The following is a 20224-nucleotide window of genomic DNA, read 5'->3' as shown; positions in this document are numbered from 1 at the left end:
TTTCGTTGTCACTCTCGAGTGCAACAAGTGAAACTCACTCATTTTATTTCTTTCCCCTCGCGAAAGGATTTCCTTAGATCGAAAAATGTATCGTCGGCCTAGAGTGTTTTATTTGCAATGTAGATAAAATCAACACAGAAATTTATCGAGTATCCAGTCTGTTCCGAGCCATTAAATGCATTAGATTTTTTCCACGTGAAAGAGTTCGTACAGTGCAAACTGCGCACTATTTTTCTCGTAATAGTATCGGGCGCATGCTCTATTCATTTTTCGTTCTTCAATGGACCGACTAGTCCGCGCGAAACCCTACGCAAACCTGATTTAAGTAAATGTGTAGTGCTTTTTACGACCCGGAAAATTTGTTTGTAATTTATTCGGATGCGTTCAAGTAACGTATTATTATTTTATAGCGTATACGGTATAACGGGTGTCTTATGAGCCGAGAAACTCGATAAGCGGAAAGATAGGTACGGCCCTGGTCGAGCTGCTCGACGTCGTCGACGCTGGACGGGTGGCGGCGTCGCAGGCGCTGCCGTCGCGACGCCCGGGACATCGCAGCAGCCCGGCGGCTCTGGCAGGATGTCGATGGTTCGCGTGGCGCGCCCTTCGGGGGGTGTCCAACTGACACTCCGGTGGTTCGTTTCGGTGGCTCTCGACGATTGATCGCAGCGTCTCGCCCGTGAACTCTCAACGGAGAATTATTATACGTTCCATCGGCAAGGTCGCTCAACAAGTTCCGCGGCGGTGCGTGTCGGGAGAGCGGCCGCAAGATTAATTGAAAGAGGAAAACATCCCCCGATTCTCGTCATGCATTCGCGCGCGTTAGTGAATGCACTCTGAGAATCACGTGAATCTCAGTGACAGCGAGGAACTATGCTGTGAGTTGGCCACGTTGCCGACTGCGTGTGTTTACCGTCGCGAGTGGGGTGGTTTCGTGCGGTGGCTGGAAACCGTTTCGCGGACGGGCACGGAACCGCGGAGGTTCCGGATACCAGAGGTGAGCTGACGGCTCCGGTGCCGCGATCGGATGTCCGCCAGGGAGGGCAGGAGGGACTACGAGCCGCTGGATGAAAGTGAAAACGAATCGGCCCGCGACACGGGGGGATGAGCCGAAGGATACGCTGCGCGGAGAACGTCCGGCGGTGCAAACTTCAGACCCCGTAAGTCGATTCTTTCATTTGCCCCCTTTCGTCCATGTCCAATCGATGTCCCATTGTTTTCTGCTTTTCTCGCAACTTTCTTTCTACCGCATCGACGACTTTTTTTTTGCGCCTTTCCGTTCGCAGGAAACAGTAAAACGAGGTAATTCCACGGATACACTATTCACCTCTCTCCGTATCTTCTTCGTCAATCTTTGTGCGTTTTTAAATCACTATTAACATTCTATACAAATATACACCGTCGAACAAAATAGTTGTCGACTCGATTGCATCGACTAATGTCTCATCGGTCGTTATATCGATATCAACGTTCCGCGATTTGTATCGTGCACTGTATTCCTCCTTTTACTATTCGTTAAGCTCTCCTGAAAAGGTCCGGCATCGTTCTTCTATCGAAACAAAATAAAATACTTGTGCGATAGTACCAACACCCGCACGTATGAACACTAAATATACGGTAAGAAAAACATTGAACGAAAATAGATAAAATATAGCTTACATATCGCGAAATATCGCGGCAGGATCTGCTCGCGCGCTCATACATTGTTGTGCCGTCCAACTCCCTGGGATCTCGCGCTAATTGCATTGTTCGTGCCGTGTTTCGAACAAAGTACAATCAAAACAGGGTATCGACGCGAAGAGCTAACCAACTACCGGCGAGCATGAACGCGGATGGAAGTATCAGGGTTTTCCGGCACGCAAAACGACCGACGGAAAATCGTTGTTGCGAGTCCCTGGGAAAAGCACAATACGACCACTGTTCCTGGAAGATTGCACGACTTGCATCGCCGGGTATAGAATCGCCGTATCGATCCCCCAACGCGTTCTTCGAATTATTTCACGCGATGCATCGTTGCGGTTGCCTATTCGAACAACGGAATGCCTAGAAAAGTTATTCTTTAGCGAGACGATTTATTACTAGATAAAACGGGAGACGAAGTAGGACGCTCGCGTTAGATTATAAAAGCAAGGAAAAAAAGTTGGCGGCAACGTCCCGAGAGATTCGCAACAACGATCAGTCCAAAATACTTCCGACTTGGCTCGGCCGATGAAAAGACATAGCATCTTATCCCGCGTTATCTCCCTGCCGTCCCGTAGTATTACCGTAACGTGCACAGGGAGCCTTTCGATGTAGATATGCACGTATGCGAGCCATAAAACATCCGGGGAACGGGAGGGTCCGACGCGCAATGGCGTTCCGAGCGATCCCAAACAGGAAGAATGTTCATCGACGGTCGGACACCGAGGTCCTGGCGATGTCGATGCGGCGCGCCGTTTCACCGATCCTCGACTGGATCGCTCGCGAGAAGATAAATATTCTACGAAGGTGGTACGACGCTCTCGTGTTTCGAAAACCCTCGAGTTTCATGTAAAGTATCCTCGCTTGTCGTTAACTTTCCGTCGAGGGTGGTTGGTCTCGTGCTTCCTACCCCGAGAGTTATCTTCTCGTTACGCTTATCGATGTAAACGTACCAATTCGTACTCGGATAATCAACTATATTCGAAAAGGGGGGGAAAGTCTCCGGTATCTCGAAATCGAAAACTCACTTTTCATCGAGTTCCTTCGAACACTTGGAAACTATAGAGCTAAGCCCTTAAGTAGGTAAGTAAGCTCTGTCTCGGCGAGTAGCGCGACGTCTTTTCGAGAAGGTGTCGATCGTCGCCTCTCGAGCCGTCGGATTTAATTAAGTCGCGGGAAAGAGATTTTTCCGCGCGTTCGATTCTATGGAGCTCAGGGCCGCCTCCTGAGAGTCGTCTCCTAGTTTTAATTAAAGTCAGCCGGTCGGAGTCGCGGCTAAGGCAATTAACTCGAAGACAAACTGGAGGCCCGATTGAATTTCCTAGCTTTCCGTAATTAGTTTCGACGTAACGGAGTCGTTTCTCCATCGGAGCCCCTCATAATCACACCTACCGAGAACTTACCCGCGTGAAACCGACGATCGGATATTTGCCTACCCGGCGTGCATCCGTACATTCTATATAGAGATGACGAAAATTAAAATTTGTTAGTAGACGTTCGCTAAATAACTATATCGTACCTTCCGACAAGTATTAAAACTGGCTATTTTTCGAGCGTGGATGTAGTGGATGAACGATCTCGAGTGCTCGAGAACTCTTCCAAGGAAACGGGAAACGCATTCGCGGCCCGTTGGTTTCGAAACAGGACGAGTCTCCTTTCAACCGCGCACCGTTTTCTCCTTGTTCTCGAGTCTCTTGTACAGGGCGAAAGTAACACGGTAGCCGAAAGGGGATGAAATTTTAATTCGCGCGCGGAAGTTTGATATTCAGAGATCCGGAGTCGGCATTCACGGTATCACGTACGACCACTCGGCGACTCTCCTTTCAGCGGGGACATTTTTGTTTCGCACCGACGACGAAGGAACTCTTGTTCTCTGTTTCTCTGATGGTCGCGCGAGGCGGAGAAAGGTACGGGAAAAAAGAGAAAGATAGCGAAAGAGCGTAGCACAGAGGGAAGACGATAGAACGAGACGACGATCTGTCATTCAAGGACGATTCTTTCAGCCTGCAAACTCGGTGGATTGTGTGTGCAGGGCCACCCTCTTTAGAATTCTACGACCGTGGAGCAAGAAGCTCGTAAAAGACAAAGGGGGTTGGTAGCGTCACAGGGGTGAAGAAGGCGAGGCGCGAGGGAGAGATCGAAGAGGAAGGAAGGGCGACAGGAAGGTACGCGGAGGAGCGAGAAAGGAGATAAGAAAGATGGGAGAAAGCTCACCGGATCTCAGCCTTCGGCTCCGCCGTGGCAGCTCCGACTCCAGGGATTCCTTCTACATGGACTTTGCTCAGGTACTAAGCCCCCGTCGATGCTGTCGATAATCCCTGATAGATCAATTTTATCGCACGAAGGGAACGGTAAATTTATATTAATAAGTTTCGCCGACTCATTTTCCCGACAGTCTTTTAGCTCGATCTCGAATCATCCCTTCCTAACCTGCGAGAATCAACGATCGAACGGATCGTTATATATTTTTCCTTTCCTGCGCGGACCGAATTTAACGGTGTACCTCGTGAAACTTACAACAAACAATATCTCGTGAAAATATGGGCAAAATTTTATTCGAATACCAACCTATAGCAATTTATTTACAACGTTGATTCGTACAAACATTTTAGCGAACAAAAATTCGTCAGAGGGGAAAAGGAAAATTGTTATGATAACTGTTTACGCGAACAGGGCATCGACTCGGACATCGAGGAGGTGACGCGTCCGGGGGACAACAATTCTGACCCGATGATGGGGAACCACCTCGAGGAGAACGGAAACGAACTGCCGCCGCCGATCGAGGACATCACGACGATTCCGGAGGAGGCGTCCGAAGAGCTTCGCGAAGAGGAGGAGGCCGCGGCTATGGAGGCTGCCCTGCGAACACCCGAGGGCCCCATAATTAACACGGAAGCAGAGAAACCAACGCAGCAAATCCCGCCCCAGCTCTCCACGCTCGCCCCGCAAGAGTGAGTATGGAGAAATACCATGCAAACGAAATTGCTGCTGCTGCTGTTACCGCACACGACGGGGATAATTTAATCTGAATTTGTCAGGCTTCGGTTTTAATTGCAATTTGCGATTTTTTTAAACTTCTCTTCGATTCCACGGAACCTCTTTTCGAGGTTCGAGGTATCGCGCAAAATCTCGATACTTGTATGCTTACCAAACGAAACGACACAAGTTCTTTGACCTAAAATCGCTTTAACTTTCACCTCGAAAGCCTTCTGCAAGTGAAAAAACTATTGGTAGTTGATCTGATTTATTCATGCGTACCAGCTCTCCTCTCGACGCGCACCTTACACACCGTGTTCCTTGCGGAAATATTTCCGGCCGTTAACGAATCCCCGTACGTCTCGTTCAGACGACGTTTCTCTGGGTAACGCGCGAGGGTAAAATAAAAAAAAAACGATGCTAAGTAGGTGAGCAAAATGAACGTCCGGATCGCGACGTCTGGGCGAACAAAATGCGACGGCTAGGGTAAAAAATATTACTCGCGGTGGCGCGTAATTGCACGGCGAGAACTCGCGAGAAAACTGCGGCCAGAACGGTGCGACATCCGATTAAAATGTTAACGCGTCGAAGCGGTTTCCTTGCGGCAGAAATGCGTAAAAGGTGTTAAATAAAAAAGACGATGGTAATCGAATCGAGACCTCACGGGATTATTTTTTTTCTTCTTTGTAAATTATTTTTGATTTTAGAAACTGCCCGGCAACGAATATTCTTGCAGGTTCGCGTCAATTAGTTTCCGCTTCGTCATTCATACGTAACTTGGCGATGTAAATTACGAATCCCCCTAAACGGACACGTTTCTCCTCGTCTCATCATTCGAATGACCACCGCTACTAATCACAGCCACGAGACATTATGCACTGTCCACGATTAACGGGCATCCCTCGGCTCTCGTATCCAGCAGAGTGGTTTGTATCTCCGTCGACGATTGAACTTGATCGTGAAAAGTCGTTTCGCAAAGCGTCTCCACTTTGCTTCTATAATTTCTACTTTCGTCGAGAGTACTTGGAAACTTGGAGTTACTACATCGACGCCCGTTTGCGAACCGACCAGGATAATGAAAGCATGCTAACATCTGCAATTTACTGCAATTTTTACACACGACGCATTTACGGGCGCCAGAATCGTTTATTTCCGTGTATCGCGACGCGACGCGACGAATCGTGCGATTAAATCGCAGCTCGAACATCGATTCCTGTCGATCTCTGCCAGGCGATTAGTAGACGAAGGACCTCGATTTCGGGCAAACTCAATTACTTTCGCCGGATATCGAATGCGAGTTCGCAAACGCGCGACGAGCCAATGGCGTCGAAATTGCCCCTTTGCGATATTGTATTTACAGGTTACTGCTTCAACGAGAAATTAATCGATGCAAAAGTTTTGACGAACGCGAAAATGAAATTAATACAAACGAGTACTGTAGAGACGTATAAGAATTTTAGAGAAGAGCGCTACTGTCGCGTCAGAGGTGATTCTAGAGCGCAAAGGGTTAATATTGACCTGTCGCTTCGTTACGACCAACAAACGACCTTCGTATGCGCTTCTCTCGTTTTCGATCGTGCCTTATCCCTCTCCTCTCATCGTTTACTCGTCCTGTCTCGATCTCTGTTCTCCCTTTCTCTCTCCTCCGTTCCCGTTTCACCGGAACCCCCGTGAACCGTCCTTCGTCCCGGACGAGACCAGGGAGCCTAGCCTATTCCCTCGATTTACATGCAGATTCGATCAACGTAGACGCGTATTCGAGCTCCGTTTCCTTTAAAGCAAACTTATCCGCCGGAATCCTCTTCCGTAAGGTAGCCTCGGCCTTCCTGTTCCTTCGCTACGACTGCTCGAAGGCGAGAATTCTTTTTCAAAAGCTTGCGATCCGAGATCCGTATTCTTCGATCGGGGAATAAAGCAGACGATAGAGAAACTCGAGGTTAACCACGATCATCTTACGTTTCGACCCTTTATTTTAAAATCACCTTTGGAAGATGCAATCGTTGCCGTCGATTAGACTGTAGAAAACGTTCTACTTTTACGAATCATCGAGGTGCTACGAACATTTCGTTTTATGAAACGGTTCGATTGCCGGCAAGTCGTTGGTACGTTTCGTAGCCTTACGCCACTGCGAATCTCGTTCGGATAACGAGCCCGCTATCAAACGAGCGCGTATCCAGAGACGATTCGGTGATAGAGCGGCACGGGGATGGAGAACGATGTACGCGAGGGGCAGGGGGAAAGACAGAGATCCGCGGTGCCGCGAGATCTAGCAGGGCCTCAGTTTGTAATGCGGGGTCCGTGAGTATCGTGACACGAGCCGCAGGGCCGTGACTGTGCGATTCGTCGGTGTGTTCAGCAGCCAACGTTCCGTCGAGAACGGTCGAGGAAAGCGCCAGTCAAGGTCACGGACATGCTCATCAAGGAGACCTCCCTCAGGTACCGCGATTTCATCCCAACGACCGCGACCGCGACCGCGACCGCGGATCGATCCCATACAGTCCTCTCCACGGACGACTGGCCGGAATCTTGAAATCGCGCGCGCACACGGACACGCAACGTATGTCTGCGATATCCGGTGGCACGACATCCCCATCTCCGCGTATACTCCGCGTGCTCTTCGATACGGAATTTCGATCGAGAATTCGCTAGAGCAGCCGACTATGGAACCCAGGAATACGTTGAAACGTTGAGGTTCCAAGTAATTCTACCGTGAAGGAATTTTTCGCTTTCCAAGAGTAAGAAGCCTCGGAAACTAAACTACTCGTCGAGGCTTGGAATCCTCACGAATTTGGTTGGGTACTCCCGGGATCTCTAGAGCCAAAGTATCGATCGCCTTCGTCAAAGAGCAACCCTTTTAAATGTCCCTTAAATCGAGTCGAGTTTATTCTTAAATTTATTAAGAAAAAATCGTACAGCGTAACAAGATGAACCTCGTTAAAACATTCCCAGACACGAAGCGCATTCTGTATCGAACCGAGTCCCTCTGACCCTCGAGCGAAACATCGAAACTGTAATCCTTGGCTAGGAGCGAGGTGATCGCGATAATCGAGAAAACGAAAATGCGCTCCTTATTCCAGGAAAACCAAGGAAAAACGAGAAAGAAAGATGGATCGAGCAGTTATGTGTCGGCATCGTCGATGAAACGATTAAACTCTTTTTCTTCGTTCGAGTGGAAGCATCGAAAAACGCGTAAAAAAAGAAGACGAAAATGGGAAGTAGATTCCTGAGGGATGCCCCCGAAGGAGTAGCGGAGTGCCGAATCCACTGAAACAAGGGTGAACCGGCCTCGGAGTCCTCGAGCCACGGATACACTCGTGCCACAACGAGGGAACGGCACTCAACCACTGAATCAACCCCTCGGTGCCCTCGCACACCTCTCGACGCACGCGTCCTTCTCGTCCGGCAACACCCTCTCGCGCTCTTCTGCTTCTCCAACACTACGTGATTATTTCAAAAAGCTTCGAGCCAAGGGCCGAGACTCCGTACCCTTTTCTACGCTCTGCCATCTCTCCTCGGGAACCCACCACTCGCTTTCCCTCTTTTCCCTTTCACGGACCCTTTCGCGTGTGCGCGCGAGCGCGACTGACCCTCCTATCTCGTCAAAAGGACGAAACTTATCCGCGTCCCTCTCATCGCCTACTATCGGTCTCGTAGGGGTAGGTCGTTTTACGCAGCACCTCGTTTACCTTCTTAAACGCGCGGATCAACCATCGACCGATTTCAGATATACCGAGTGACCCGTTAGAAGCCCCATGCCCTGTCAAAATCTTTGCTTTTTTAATTAAAATTTTAATTACAAATTGTTTATCGAAATCCTCGTCAAAGGATAAGTAGTAAAGGTGTCGGGATTGTAATCTGTCGCGTGTTACGTCTCGTGTACGGGTGAGAGAATGAAAGATCCGCCGGAAAGTAGTTTCGTTTCGTATCGGGTCAGACGTCTCGAATATTTGTCTACCCAACCCCAGAAGCTGTAGCCTCTGCGGAGACGCAGAGGGGTGAATCCATTTGGCGGTAAATTGAAATTTCGACGCAATATCGCGCCAGCGAAATAATGTACGTTCCTCTTCCTATTCGGTGCGGCCAAGCCTGAGCCAGTTCCGAGGCTAAATTGTTGTCGTAAATTCCATGGTAACGCGGCGCGTTCCAAGAGGTTTCGAGTAACAGAGGGTGTAGACGTTTGCGAATCTCGAAGCGCTTCGTTGTGAGACGAACGAGCCGACTGTATTTCGTCGACCGTCGCGCGTCTGTTAGAGGGATCGGTCAGGATAATCATTAGATAAACGACCGACGTTGGAAAGTCGTCGTTTAATGACGCTCACAAAATCGTCCGCGCTATAGTGGGTCTCTTCCTGCAGCCAGTGTCAATGTGACAAGTGTATCAAACGTTACAGCACCGCGTTGACCTTAAATTAGAAGCGAGAGACCGTTCTATGCGACCGTCCCCCTTCGTACTCCGCGAAACTTTCTGCTTTGCTACGGGAGTGGACAAGCGGTTATGCGAAATTGAACGTCGATCGTATCAACGTAACGATGCAAAGTGTGTTGCTTTGCACACCTAGACTTATCGGAGGAAAAAAATCGACCACCATGACCATACCACCACCCATGATCGCAATAGAACCTGCTGTCGCGATGCTCGACGACAAAAGTTTTTCCAGCCATTCGTCGCCAAGGATTTAACGAAACGCGATTGGCGCCGTTCGCCGAACAACGACAGCCAGTTTCGCGGCTCCGAACTTGCAAGTAACTGGCTTAACCGTATCTCCGATGGGCAGCCCGCCAGCGGAAACTCTCTTAAACGAATTACGAGGAACGCGCAACGACGCGAGTCGCTGCAATTTAGGTGGTAACTTCCGTCGAATGCTTTAAACGCTACCTTTGCAGGACCGAAGAAATTCGCGTGGTTAAACTATCGAATTCAGCAGCGAATCCATTTTAAAATTATGTCGGCTATAGCTGGATCCCCATTATCTAATTGTATTAGCGGAGATATGTTGCAGTCAGGTATCCATATTTTTCTACGCGCCCCTATTCCTCTCGTTGACATAGTTTTTATTACCCCGAGCTAATTATCCTCGTAATCGAGCAGTCAACGTCGACGAGTCGATCGGTCAAGGACAGAGCATAAATAACGAAGAAACATGGTCTGTTCAGCTGGCCAGGATTGCCTACTGTGTTACCGTCACCGGCCTCACCGTCCGCGGTAATCGTTTCGCCGGAAACGCTGTCTAGACACAGCAGCAGCTCACCCTCGCACACCCACCGGCCACCCCAGTTTGCCTTGGCTCTACCATGTTCCTCGCAGCCGATTTCCGCGGTGTGCTATCCGGGCCCGACCTTCCTCGACGTTGGCGAGGACCGGAAGTGGAAGAAACTCGGATGGTGAGTCGTTAATTTCTCGTTACTTTCTCTTTTCCGTGACGCGTAACGATATTCCAACCGAATACGATTAAAGTTGCCGTTCTTGACACGCAAACAAAACGCCTCTCTTCTTTAAACACGGCCCGTGGTCTGACGATAGTTTCGTGGATATCGAACATGAAAAGGTTAACGTTGTTCTCGCTTCACGTTCTATAAATCTATACGTGTCCACGAAAGTAACGGCAGACAACGACGAAATACGGAAGTATCAAGTTAGGCGGTAGGTGGTGTTCGATAGCGGATAAACAATGAACGTCGTTCGGATTTAATCGATCTCGGCGGCGCGTGTATCGGTTCGTCGAGATATTTCATCTCGACTCGTCTCCATTCCCGCCAAGTGGGAATCAACGCCAAGTGGGGGAGAATATATGCCGGTCACCACGGAAATTTCACGTGATCCTCCGTGTTATCCTGACCGACGTCTGCACCGCAATTACCGGTACTTTATGAATCAAACACACGCGTACGACCGGCCACGCGATTACCCGTAATTGAGCCAATTCTTACGGGGGTGGATGTATTTGCGGCCAATGGTATCTCCACTGATGCTTCCCGACATTTTATTCCGGGGCCGCTGCGTTTCCTTTTTCATCCGGTAACGTTTTAATCGATTCCGTCATCTACTATCGACAACCAACCTAAAGGGGGCATATACTCTAGCCTTACGTTTGTAACGTGAGAACACGGTAACGAAATTAGGTTGACGGTATATGCCTGAATTTTGCAAATATTTACTTAAAATCTGTACGAAACATTGACTATTCTTTCTACCCTCTACCCTTCTACGCGTATATACCCCCTCGAACGATTATGGTGTTCATCTTCCATCGCGGAAAGATTATATCGTTGACTCGAATTGATATTTCAAACGAAGCCGCGTAAGGACGATGATCCCAGCTGGTATCGGTAATGGTGGTGAGATACTCGACGTCGAAGAAAGCACCCACAACAGGTAGGGCCGGAAATAATCCTATTTCCCTAGCGGAGAGTCGAATCCGCAATCGCGCGAACGCGACTCCGATTTAAGCGCAATTTCCGTTTCTTGCGCAGCGACGCCCTGGCAACGACGTTTAGCGCTCTATACGGAAAGCTGCTGGTCGTCATGGGAATCGCCTTTCCCATGGCGGAAGTAATATCCACTTACATACCGCCGTCGTTCTACGAGGGATTCTACCTTTACCTCTACTTTGGCAGCATGATCTTCCTCGTCTACACGTATACCACGCTGGTTCGCGGCACCAAGTCCAAGTCAAGTAAGTCGATTCTCGTTGCGACCGATCGGTCCACTCCATTTAAAATCTCCACGAATCCATAGGCAAATCAAATGAAATGTTCGAATTGACGTTTCAGGAACGTCTGCCGCGTCTTGTTTTACGAGTAGGTAATTCCTTCTCCACGAACGGCTATAACCCTCTCACTTTCGACACGTTCATTCAAAAGCGTCAAAAGCGAAAGTAGGTTATCCGTGTATAGTTTCTCGTTGGTTTGATTACTTCGGATGCATAAATATCGATAAGCGCGGTAGTTGTACATTATTAATCCCGTTCGTTCGTTCGTTCGTTCGTTTCCATATCCTCGAGCGAGGCACAGTCATCCAAGAGTCAAAGAATCACGCGGAATCAACTTGGACGAGCAACCTCGTCGTAAATTCAGCAGATTCCGCGTCCGCGTTCGGTCGCATTCACTCCGTTTCCGATGACGAGAAGCAAGCGCGGTCCCTGTTAAAACCGCATTAATCTTAACCGGCCGATTACCATAAATTTACATGAGAAGAGAAGCGAAAGGATGTGTGCGACCTGGACTCGTCGCGATCGTCGAGCGGCGCCGGCGGCGATAGCGACGCGGTTGACGCCGCCTATCCGCACGTGGCCGCCGTAAGACCGGCGCAGCACTACGGCAGCTTCTACCTACGAATGGGCGCCGTGGCGTTCGGGATCGGTTCGATGATTTACTCGGGCCTGGAGTTCGGTCAGTACTTTGAGCTGGAGCAAAACACCAAGTGCCACAATATCATGATGGCCCTGACGCCGGCCACCAGGATGGCCTTTATCTTCATCCAGATGTATTTTATATTTCTAAACAACGAGGTAAGCATTCCTGGTTTCTCGCACTTTCGAGTCGAATACTTTTCTAAGCTTGATAAACGAAACCGTTGCGCAAGTCCGTGCAATATTTCGCGAAACGATCGCGTCCGAGGATTCCCTTGAATTCGCGAGGGGAGTCATCGGCGTCGGCGTAACTTGGTAGGTGACGAGGCTAAAAATAACGCCGGTAACGATGCTGAAGAAATCGGTGCATAACGCCTAATGAAAAAGCGAAAGGGTCCAAGCAAAACGAGAACCATCGGTGAAAAGGTCAACGAAACGGAAGGGTGAGCAACCCTGAAATTAATACCGGAACACGAGTCGTCCGACGCGACGCTTCCCCAGCGATTTGCCGTTTCCTTTGCCGCGACTATCGATCAACGTCTATCGTCCCCATCGACCGTTTTTAATCAAAGCTTTTCAGAGAGGCTGCTCTCGAGCGAGATTCTTGATCGTTCATTGTTGTTTGCGACGACTCAACGGTTTCGCGGATCACGGTCCACGGTCCGACAAGACGATCGAAATTATTTTCGTCGCGCATCGATCGTTGAATTTCTTTCGTTCCAGACTATAATGTTGCTTCCCGATCTCGTGAAATCGATCGTTTCCCGTGAATCGTAAACGAATCTTTCCTCGATCGCGAGGCGAGTTAATCTCTGTTCTCTGTCGACAGCAAATGAAAGTTTACCGTCATCGGGTGGTCGCGCGTTTCGGGCTGATGCACATGATTGGCACAAATCTGTCGGTTTGGCTGAACGTTCTCGTCCAGGAAACGAAACACGAGATACTGACGTTCTACAACCCGGAAAACAACTCTCTGAGAATCTCCCACAGATTAGGTACGAACCGTAAACACCTGCACGCGTAGCTTTAGACAACTCCATCGTTCTCCGAATCTAAGTCTTTATTCGTAGGGCTGCCGCATTCTAACATTCATTGATACGTTGCGTATCGCATCATCGTGCACCTATAATAACACGTGTCCGTTTGTTTGTTTTCTTTTATCTGTTATCGTGACGTTTGTAGTAAGGGAGTGGCTAATGGCTACGCGTTTAAATAAATCGATTGAAATTAGGTCCGAAGGGTGGTCTGCATCTCGGAGGACAGAGTCATTATCACCACGGAGAACACCTGAGGCTCCCGAGGGGCTTGAAAGGACCGCATCACATGTTCGAGTGTCGACGAACCAACATAATGGGCTCGCTGGTCCAGGACGCCAGCCCGTTTCTCTTTCCCTGCACGATAGAGTACAGCTTGATCTGCGCCGCGATCTTGTACGTGATGTGGAAGAATATATCCAAGGCGGCGTTCTCACCGCCTAAAACGCCAACGGGATCGCGACATCACGCCCACGCCTATAGGTAAAACTAAAAAACGTAAAACCGATTTTCCCGCTAATACTTATCATCCTAAACTCTAACGTTACTATTGACGCCCATAGGAGGTCGCCTCATCATTATAGCGTGGACTGTGCCGGTGCTCACAAAGGCCTGTTCGTCGGCATCCTGATCCTGGTGCTAACGATCATCTCGTTGATCCTGTTCTTCGTGCTGATATCGCGACCCGAGTTGGTCAACTTCGCGGTCACCGAAGTAAACGTCTGCGAACTGACGTTGTACGGGATGTCGACGCTAGCTACGCTGATAGGGATGTTCCAGATGCGCAGCCTCCGCTACGACGGTACGAGAAACTTGGAGCTGGACAATATCCTGTTGGTCGCCGCGCAAACGGGGACGTTTATTTACTCGACGTTCACGATTATCGGCGCCCAGTTCACGTTGGCTAAGCACACGGTGCTGGTGCTGGTAACGGCGTTGGCGAGCGTCGTGCAAACCACTTTGCAAACCATCTTCATCCTGGACGCCTCGAGACGAACGGTCGCCACCGCGAAACAGATCCGAAGGAAACCTGGCAGAGAGATCGTAACGTTTCTGCTGGTGACGAATCTCGCGATGTGGGCGATCAACACTCTGGAGAAGTCGCGAGCTGAGTCTCATCCCGTCCAGTTGCATTTTTACGGGCTGTGGGCGTGGACGATCATCACGCACGTCTCGATGCCACTGGCGATCTTCTACAGGTTTCACAGCACCGTCTGCCTCTGCGAGGTCTGGAAAAGAGCGTACAAGGTTAAACCAACCTACATGTGACGCAAGGGATCCCGCGAGGTCGTGTGCAAAACACCGGCTCCACAGAGACCGAAAACTCTGCCAGCCAGGCTGGGTGCCATCGCGGAGAACGATCCGATTTACTTTATGTAATCGTATCAATCGCTTTCTACGATTCAGATCGAACGCTTTTAGGAAATTTAAGCACATTGTAGTCAGTTCCGTGTAGTGCAATTCCGATTTCGACTGTAACAGAAAAACATCGCAACTACTTTAACGTAGCCGCGTTTTTTAAACGAGACGCTACAACGTGTTTCAATTTCATCGTACTCCGAGCACGGTACTTGGAGCACGGTAAGTGATCAGTTTAGCGTGGAACAACCTCCGAATCTGTTCGCGTCCTCCTCCTTCGTATCCGTTGAATATTTAAGAAAAAACTACTACCGGAGACTCCGTTCGAGCGCGTCGCGCACAGTCCAAGTGTTTCGCAGAGACACGGAAACGTGTTCATTCTATTATATATTCGTTGCTCTAGGTAGGTTATAATATAAGTTCTAGAACGCGAGACGCGTCGAACGACCCTCGTGTCATCGACTTTACATCGATCCGGTAGGGACGAGTCTCGGATATTGAAGAAACGCGAAAAATCCACAAAAGGATTGACTATTATCCACACCGTTTCGAAAACTTCGTTTAGATTAGTGTTTTCCAAGCTGATGGTACCGAGAAAGAAAATTTCTAATGTAGTAAAATGTCAATCACTCGCACATCTCTTTCCACGTTAATATCAAAGGTTTACGAGCGCACTTAATTTGCCAAGAGTTTCTCCTTAAACAAATTAGTCAAAAATCAATAAAAACAATTAAATTTTGTATGAATTACGATAAAGGGAAGAAAACTTATAATTACAAGAAGTTTGGAAACCACTGATTTAGCTTGTTGGAAAGTATTTTCGGGTCGTTCTTGCGCCGACTAGATCCTAACGCGCGATGTACATACATGTAGTTGGTGCGCGGTGATATTCAAAAACGGACCGCGATAAAACGATGTTCGAAAACGATCGACCGAAGAGTGACGATGCAAAATAGCACGATCGACGACGCACAATTTTTTTTACTAAGATTAGTTACGTAGACGATTAGACGTTTAGAATCGTCGAAGCGACGGCTCGATTCCTTCGATTTCTTCGGGAACAATAAGATTTTCTTTAATACGTACAAGATAAGACGATTTTCTACCGATCAAAATAGCGAATGAGAGGGAGAGAGAGAAATATGGATTAAAAAGTAAGAGAGGACCTTTTTTACTTTGGTCGTAGCGTTCGTAAGAGACTGAAATCTAAGCAACCTTGGGGTGGTTGGCTTAGGCGATGGAAGAACGATTCCCCTTCGGACGCGAGTCGACCTGAATCCGCATTAATCCGGAACCCCTGATCGATCTGTCCTTCGATGTTACTCGAATACTCTCACGGACATCCGTCTTCCACGTAGTACAAAATACAACTTAAATAGCGTCTCTCACGTCCAAGTAGATATTTCGTAAAGCTAGCGATCGAGAGAGACAGGCTGCCATCCGAAGTCCGAACCGTAACTCTTGTGTCACTAAGATCGGATAAAAAATGCAGTGTTTTATTCGTTATCGGCAACGTGCCTCGCGAACGTCCGTTAAGATAAAAACAGGACGAAAAACCACCGAGTCTGTTTCTGCCGATTTTACGCAGCAATCGGTTCAGCGATCGATCGATATTCGTGTTTTGAGGTAAATGGAAGCCCTCGAAGACCGGACATTCGAGCACGTAACACTTGTCCTACACGATTCCGGCCGAATCACACCGAAAAAGCACGTTTTCACCGGCTCCTCGCACAACGTTGCAATTGAATCGCGAGTCCAAAACCGAGGGTCGGACGTACAGCGACGAAAAAATGCGGTCGATTTTGAAGATTCGGCGGACATCGAACTCGGCTGAGAATGCAACGTTGGCGCAGGGCCATCGTCCCGTAGACTCCTATAGATTCGAAATCGTACAACTCGGAGTGATAGATGCAAGTTAAGTTGCAGAGTTCAAGGGAGCAACAGAGTACAACGGCGAATCATATCATTAAGCCTTAATCCGTCGAGAGCGCTGTCCAAGGTTCGATAACGAGGAAAGGAAACGAGAAAGAGGATCGAGTTCGAGCACGATCTTAACTCCGAGAAGGCTGGATTTTGTTTTGCTATTTTTTAATACTATCTCACCAGGGCTAGTTTAGGTGTCGAAAAGTATCAACCACGGATGTCAGCCTAATATATCTAACATTAAAGCACGACAACAATATATTTAGACACTTTGTTTAAGAGAAATTCTAAATCCTTCTGGAAGGACGTTAATCGTAAATGGGCTAGTAAAACCGAGACGACCTACTCGAGGGTGTTTTTATTTTTTTTATTTTTTGTTTGCTTAAAGGACAGTCGCTAAGGAAGATTGGACAAGAATGTGGCCGATCCGTAGAGCGAATCGATCGATGGGCGATACTATTTTGCGAGAATGCGAGTACGTGAGTGTGCATGTTTTCCGTGTGTTGTGCGACGATTGCGTGTCCTTTGGGAATGAACGGCGAATAGTCGAAAGACGGAAGAACGACGAAACGAACGTTGTCACGAGGACGCTATTCAATTAACGCGTGTTTCGTGCTAACGACTAGCGTTCAACGATGCCGGTCTACACGATGATTCGAATGATTTTTCTTTTCGTATAATAAGATACAATTCGACTGCGAGACGGCTGTAAATATGCGAACGAGTAAAAGATTAAGCGATGAGAAAAAGGACGGATCCTCTCGGTGTTTAGAGCTAGTTGTGTCGACATGTTTCTTCCTATATTATATATAATATATACACATATATATACAAAATATAAATATATTTATTATTGCGTTGTTCTATTATAATATTTATTGTATTATCAGATATAGGATTTACGCGCGATACGTTACATTTATTGATCGGGGCTCGTGTCGAGATCCTTCGTTTCTCTACATCCGGTAACCGTTTCACCTGTTTTCTCCGCCTATTCCCTTCCTTTTCTCTTTTACTTCGTCCTCGGTGTCGAAGACGTTAAACGATACGTTAGATTTCCGTAATGTTTCCTCGCGTCCGTTCGATGTTGGAGCTGACACGATCTCGGCACGAGTCTTAGCCGAAATTTAAACAAATCACGAGATCAAATCACGAGGTAAGTCACGATGTGCGCAAGTCGGGTTCGCGAGTCGAACAAGAATGCACGCGAAAAATATCCTTCTACGTCACGTCTCTAAACTGTACTTTTTCTATGTCCGCATACTCTAGTTCCTACGCAATGTTTGTACTCTTATACCCTTTGTACTATTTGTACCTTACGAATTGCAATACACTCGTCCGCAATAATAACTTGGCTTACGTTATTCCAACCACGCGGCCGCACTACCCTCGACGTCTCTAAGCTGGCGCATGTAAATAAACAAATAATAGGATTCATGTCGTATCCAGCAAACCAAACAAAAATAACACGAAACAAAGTCGAGCGTCGAAACAAGGGCAAACGATCGCGTCGACCTAAATATGTACCACCGATTCCAGTCTCAAGATCGCAGCCACGTCTGCGATCCCTCGATGTTGAAGCAGGTCTGCGTCGAATCCACGGTCATTCGGCGGGAGAAGCTCGATTCGAATCAGAGTGAAAGGAAATCGATTCGCTACACGACTTTCTCCGAGCAGAACGAACTCGAACAATCTTTTCGATCTTCCAAGGGAATCTTCGTTTCGTGCATCTACGCGAAGAAACGATATTTTTGCGCTTGGAATGCATTCATAGAGTACGCCTGAAAATAAACGTGACAGTCCAACGTTTCATGTCACGGATACCTGATGACATCCTCAATTAAATCTGCGTTAATTGTGCTCCTTTGTCGCGTGCACGTTCTAAAATCGCCAAGGTCAGCCTCTGAAGAGAGTCGTTAACATGCACGCAATCGGGTGCATTGCCTATGCACTATGAAACCCGACTCGTCTCCGCGTAACGTGAACAATTTTCTAATTCGGAAAATCTTAGCAACGTTCGCTTCGGTGGTTTCTCAATATTTCAACGTAGAGTTTCCGACATCTTAAATGAAAATATCACATGTCGACGTATGCGCCGCAATTTGCGCTAATTACGCGATCAATTAAAAGCATGTCTGATATGTACCGTGTGCGTGCTCGCATCGATGTCTTACGAGGCATGCATCGTCGTCTCATAAAACACAATCAAGAATTAAATTAATCGCATCTTGTAGCTCACAGCATTTCGTTTCAGCCGAACCTTGTATATTCGAAATTGAAGAAACGACTATTAGAAATTGCTAAAAAATAATCTACGCAGTTCCCTGTCACCGAAACAAGAAACAATTTGAAACACATCCTCGGTATCGTTTCGGAAAGGAGCGTGCACGTAGTTAAATTTGATCGTGCTGCGTGAGAGGAGCATAAGCATAAGAGAGCGTTGCGCAAGAGAGCGTGCGAACGAAACGACCCTTTACACGGCTGTAATAATGTTGGCTGGCAGGTGAATCGACATGGGTGTGTATCTCGTTCTCTTCGCCGCGTTTCCCTTCGTTACGCGTGCTCTTTGTTTTTCACAGATCCTTTGACTCGTAGCATTGTAAATTTCTTTGAACGAGTCGTTCTTTCCTCAAACAATTCTATTTTGTTTCAATTACTTTCACCGATTACAGGAGTCGAAGCGAGAGGATAAGGCAAGCCGAAGAATAATTACTATCGTTGCGTCGACACTGTAAGTAGATGAATAATCTAACATAAATTGGCGTTATACCGAGTACATAGAGTAAAGCGTGACAGAAAATTTTCTCACCTAAGCGAACCAAACAGCCTGGTGGCTGATCGTTCGGGAACCAGTCCCCGTAATTAAGGGCTAAATTCAACCCTCGTGGGCGTTGTCGAGCTCCCACCGGTCGGACGAGGGTGTACTTTAGTCGTCAAACTCGTCATAATACGCTCTCGTATCCATCGTTACCGAGGCCAGTTTAACGTGTAATTGGATAAAAATCAATAAACGCCGAGTGCCCCTCGGACGCGTCTGCCGAAATCTAGACGATGGAAAATATACACGAAAGAATCACGTGTTTCGAACATTATCCTCTAACCTTTCGTATTTTCATAGATTAAGCATCTCTGGCTAATCGAGTCGGATTCAAATACGATTTCCTTATAAATTATTAGATCGTTGACGAATAATAGAACTTGATACCGGTGAATATGTTGAAACCTGTATCGCTAGACAGTCTCGAAGCGTGTACTACGCGATCTTAGTAACTTTGCAACAGAATTGAAAAGCAGCCAACCGCGTTGAAATCGTCCCCTGACCGTCGGCGTCGGCGTCGCGTGCAACAAATCCCTGACGCGTGGGAGACGCAAAGCCTCCTTAAAGTTCCCCGTTGCACCGATTAAGCCGTCACTCTGGCCACTCGAGGCCACCCTCCGATGTAATAATTGCAACGTGGAAGATAAAGAGGCATCGGTGAGTCGCATTCATCCTCCCCGAGATTTGCCCATTCCATCTCCGATCGCACCCCTCGCGGTGCTCGATGTCTTACGTCGCGACGATCAACGAGTATTGGCAACGACAAAGGCAGAGAAGCAACGCCGTCGACGAGCATCGATTCCGACTCCATACGCGGCAATGTTGGATAGAGTGTGATCCAAGATTATCGAGCAACAGTCGAGTGATAAAATTATTCGACTCGAGTAACGCTACGAAAATATACGAAATCATTTGTTTCGATAATCAGCTTGAATGTAATTGCAAATCAAAATAAAAAAAGGATCGCTGGCAAAATCTGACACAGAGTTGGCATCGAGAAGAGACGAGGTCGCGACAGCAGTACATCGTCAGGGACAGGCGAGCGTCACAGAGTGGAAAAGCGTATCGCGGGGGTTCAGGTATTG

The 20224-nt window shown here is 47.9% G+C and overlaps 1 protein-coding gene across 10 annotated transcripts; it reads left to right on the top strand.

Annotated features, from left to right (window-relative positions):
* Positions 1–38: 38 nt before the first annotated feature.
* Positions 39–17815, top strand: LOC128887598 (proton channel OtopLc-like). Of its 10 annotated transcripts, none has more exons than XM_054143667.1 (11): positions 39–1160; positions 3713–3965; positions 4354–4631; positions 9811–10038; positions 10952–11029; positions 11128–11330; positions 11428–11454; positions 11851–12164; positions 12835–13000; positions 13237–13522; positions 13603–17815. In XM_054143667.1, exons 2-11 carry the CDS (start codon positions 3879–3881, stop codon positions 14306–14308), a joined length of 2373 nt encoding a protein of 790 aa, XP_053999642.1. In that variant the 5' UTR covers positions 39–1160; positions 3713–3878; the 3' UTR covers positions 14309–17815. The 10 variants fall into 10 exon arrangements, with proteins under 10 accessions (XP_053999642.1, XP_053999640.1, XP_053999643.1 ...); XM_054143665.1 differs by having other exon boundaries at positions 11848–12164; XM_054143668.1 differs by lacking the exon at positions 11428–11454 and having other exon boundaries at positions 11848–12164; positions 13603–17814.
* The last annotated feature ends 2409 nt before the right edge of the window (positions 17816–20224 follow it).

This window comes from Hylaeus anthracinus, unplaced genomic scaffold, assembly GCF_026225885.1.
Source record: "Hylaeus anthracinus isolate JK02 unplaced genomic scaffold, UHH_iyHylAnth1.0_haploid 11989, whole genome shotgun sequence".
In the NCBI taxonomy this organism is placed as follows: Eukaryota; Metazoa; Arthropoda; class Insecta; order Hymenoptera; family Colletidae; genus Hylaeus; species Hylaeus anthracinus.
Note: the sequence above shows the minus strand (reverse complement) of the source record. Positions and strands in the feature narration are given on the sequence as shown.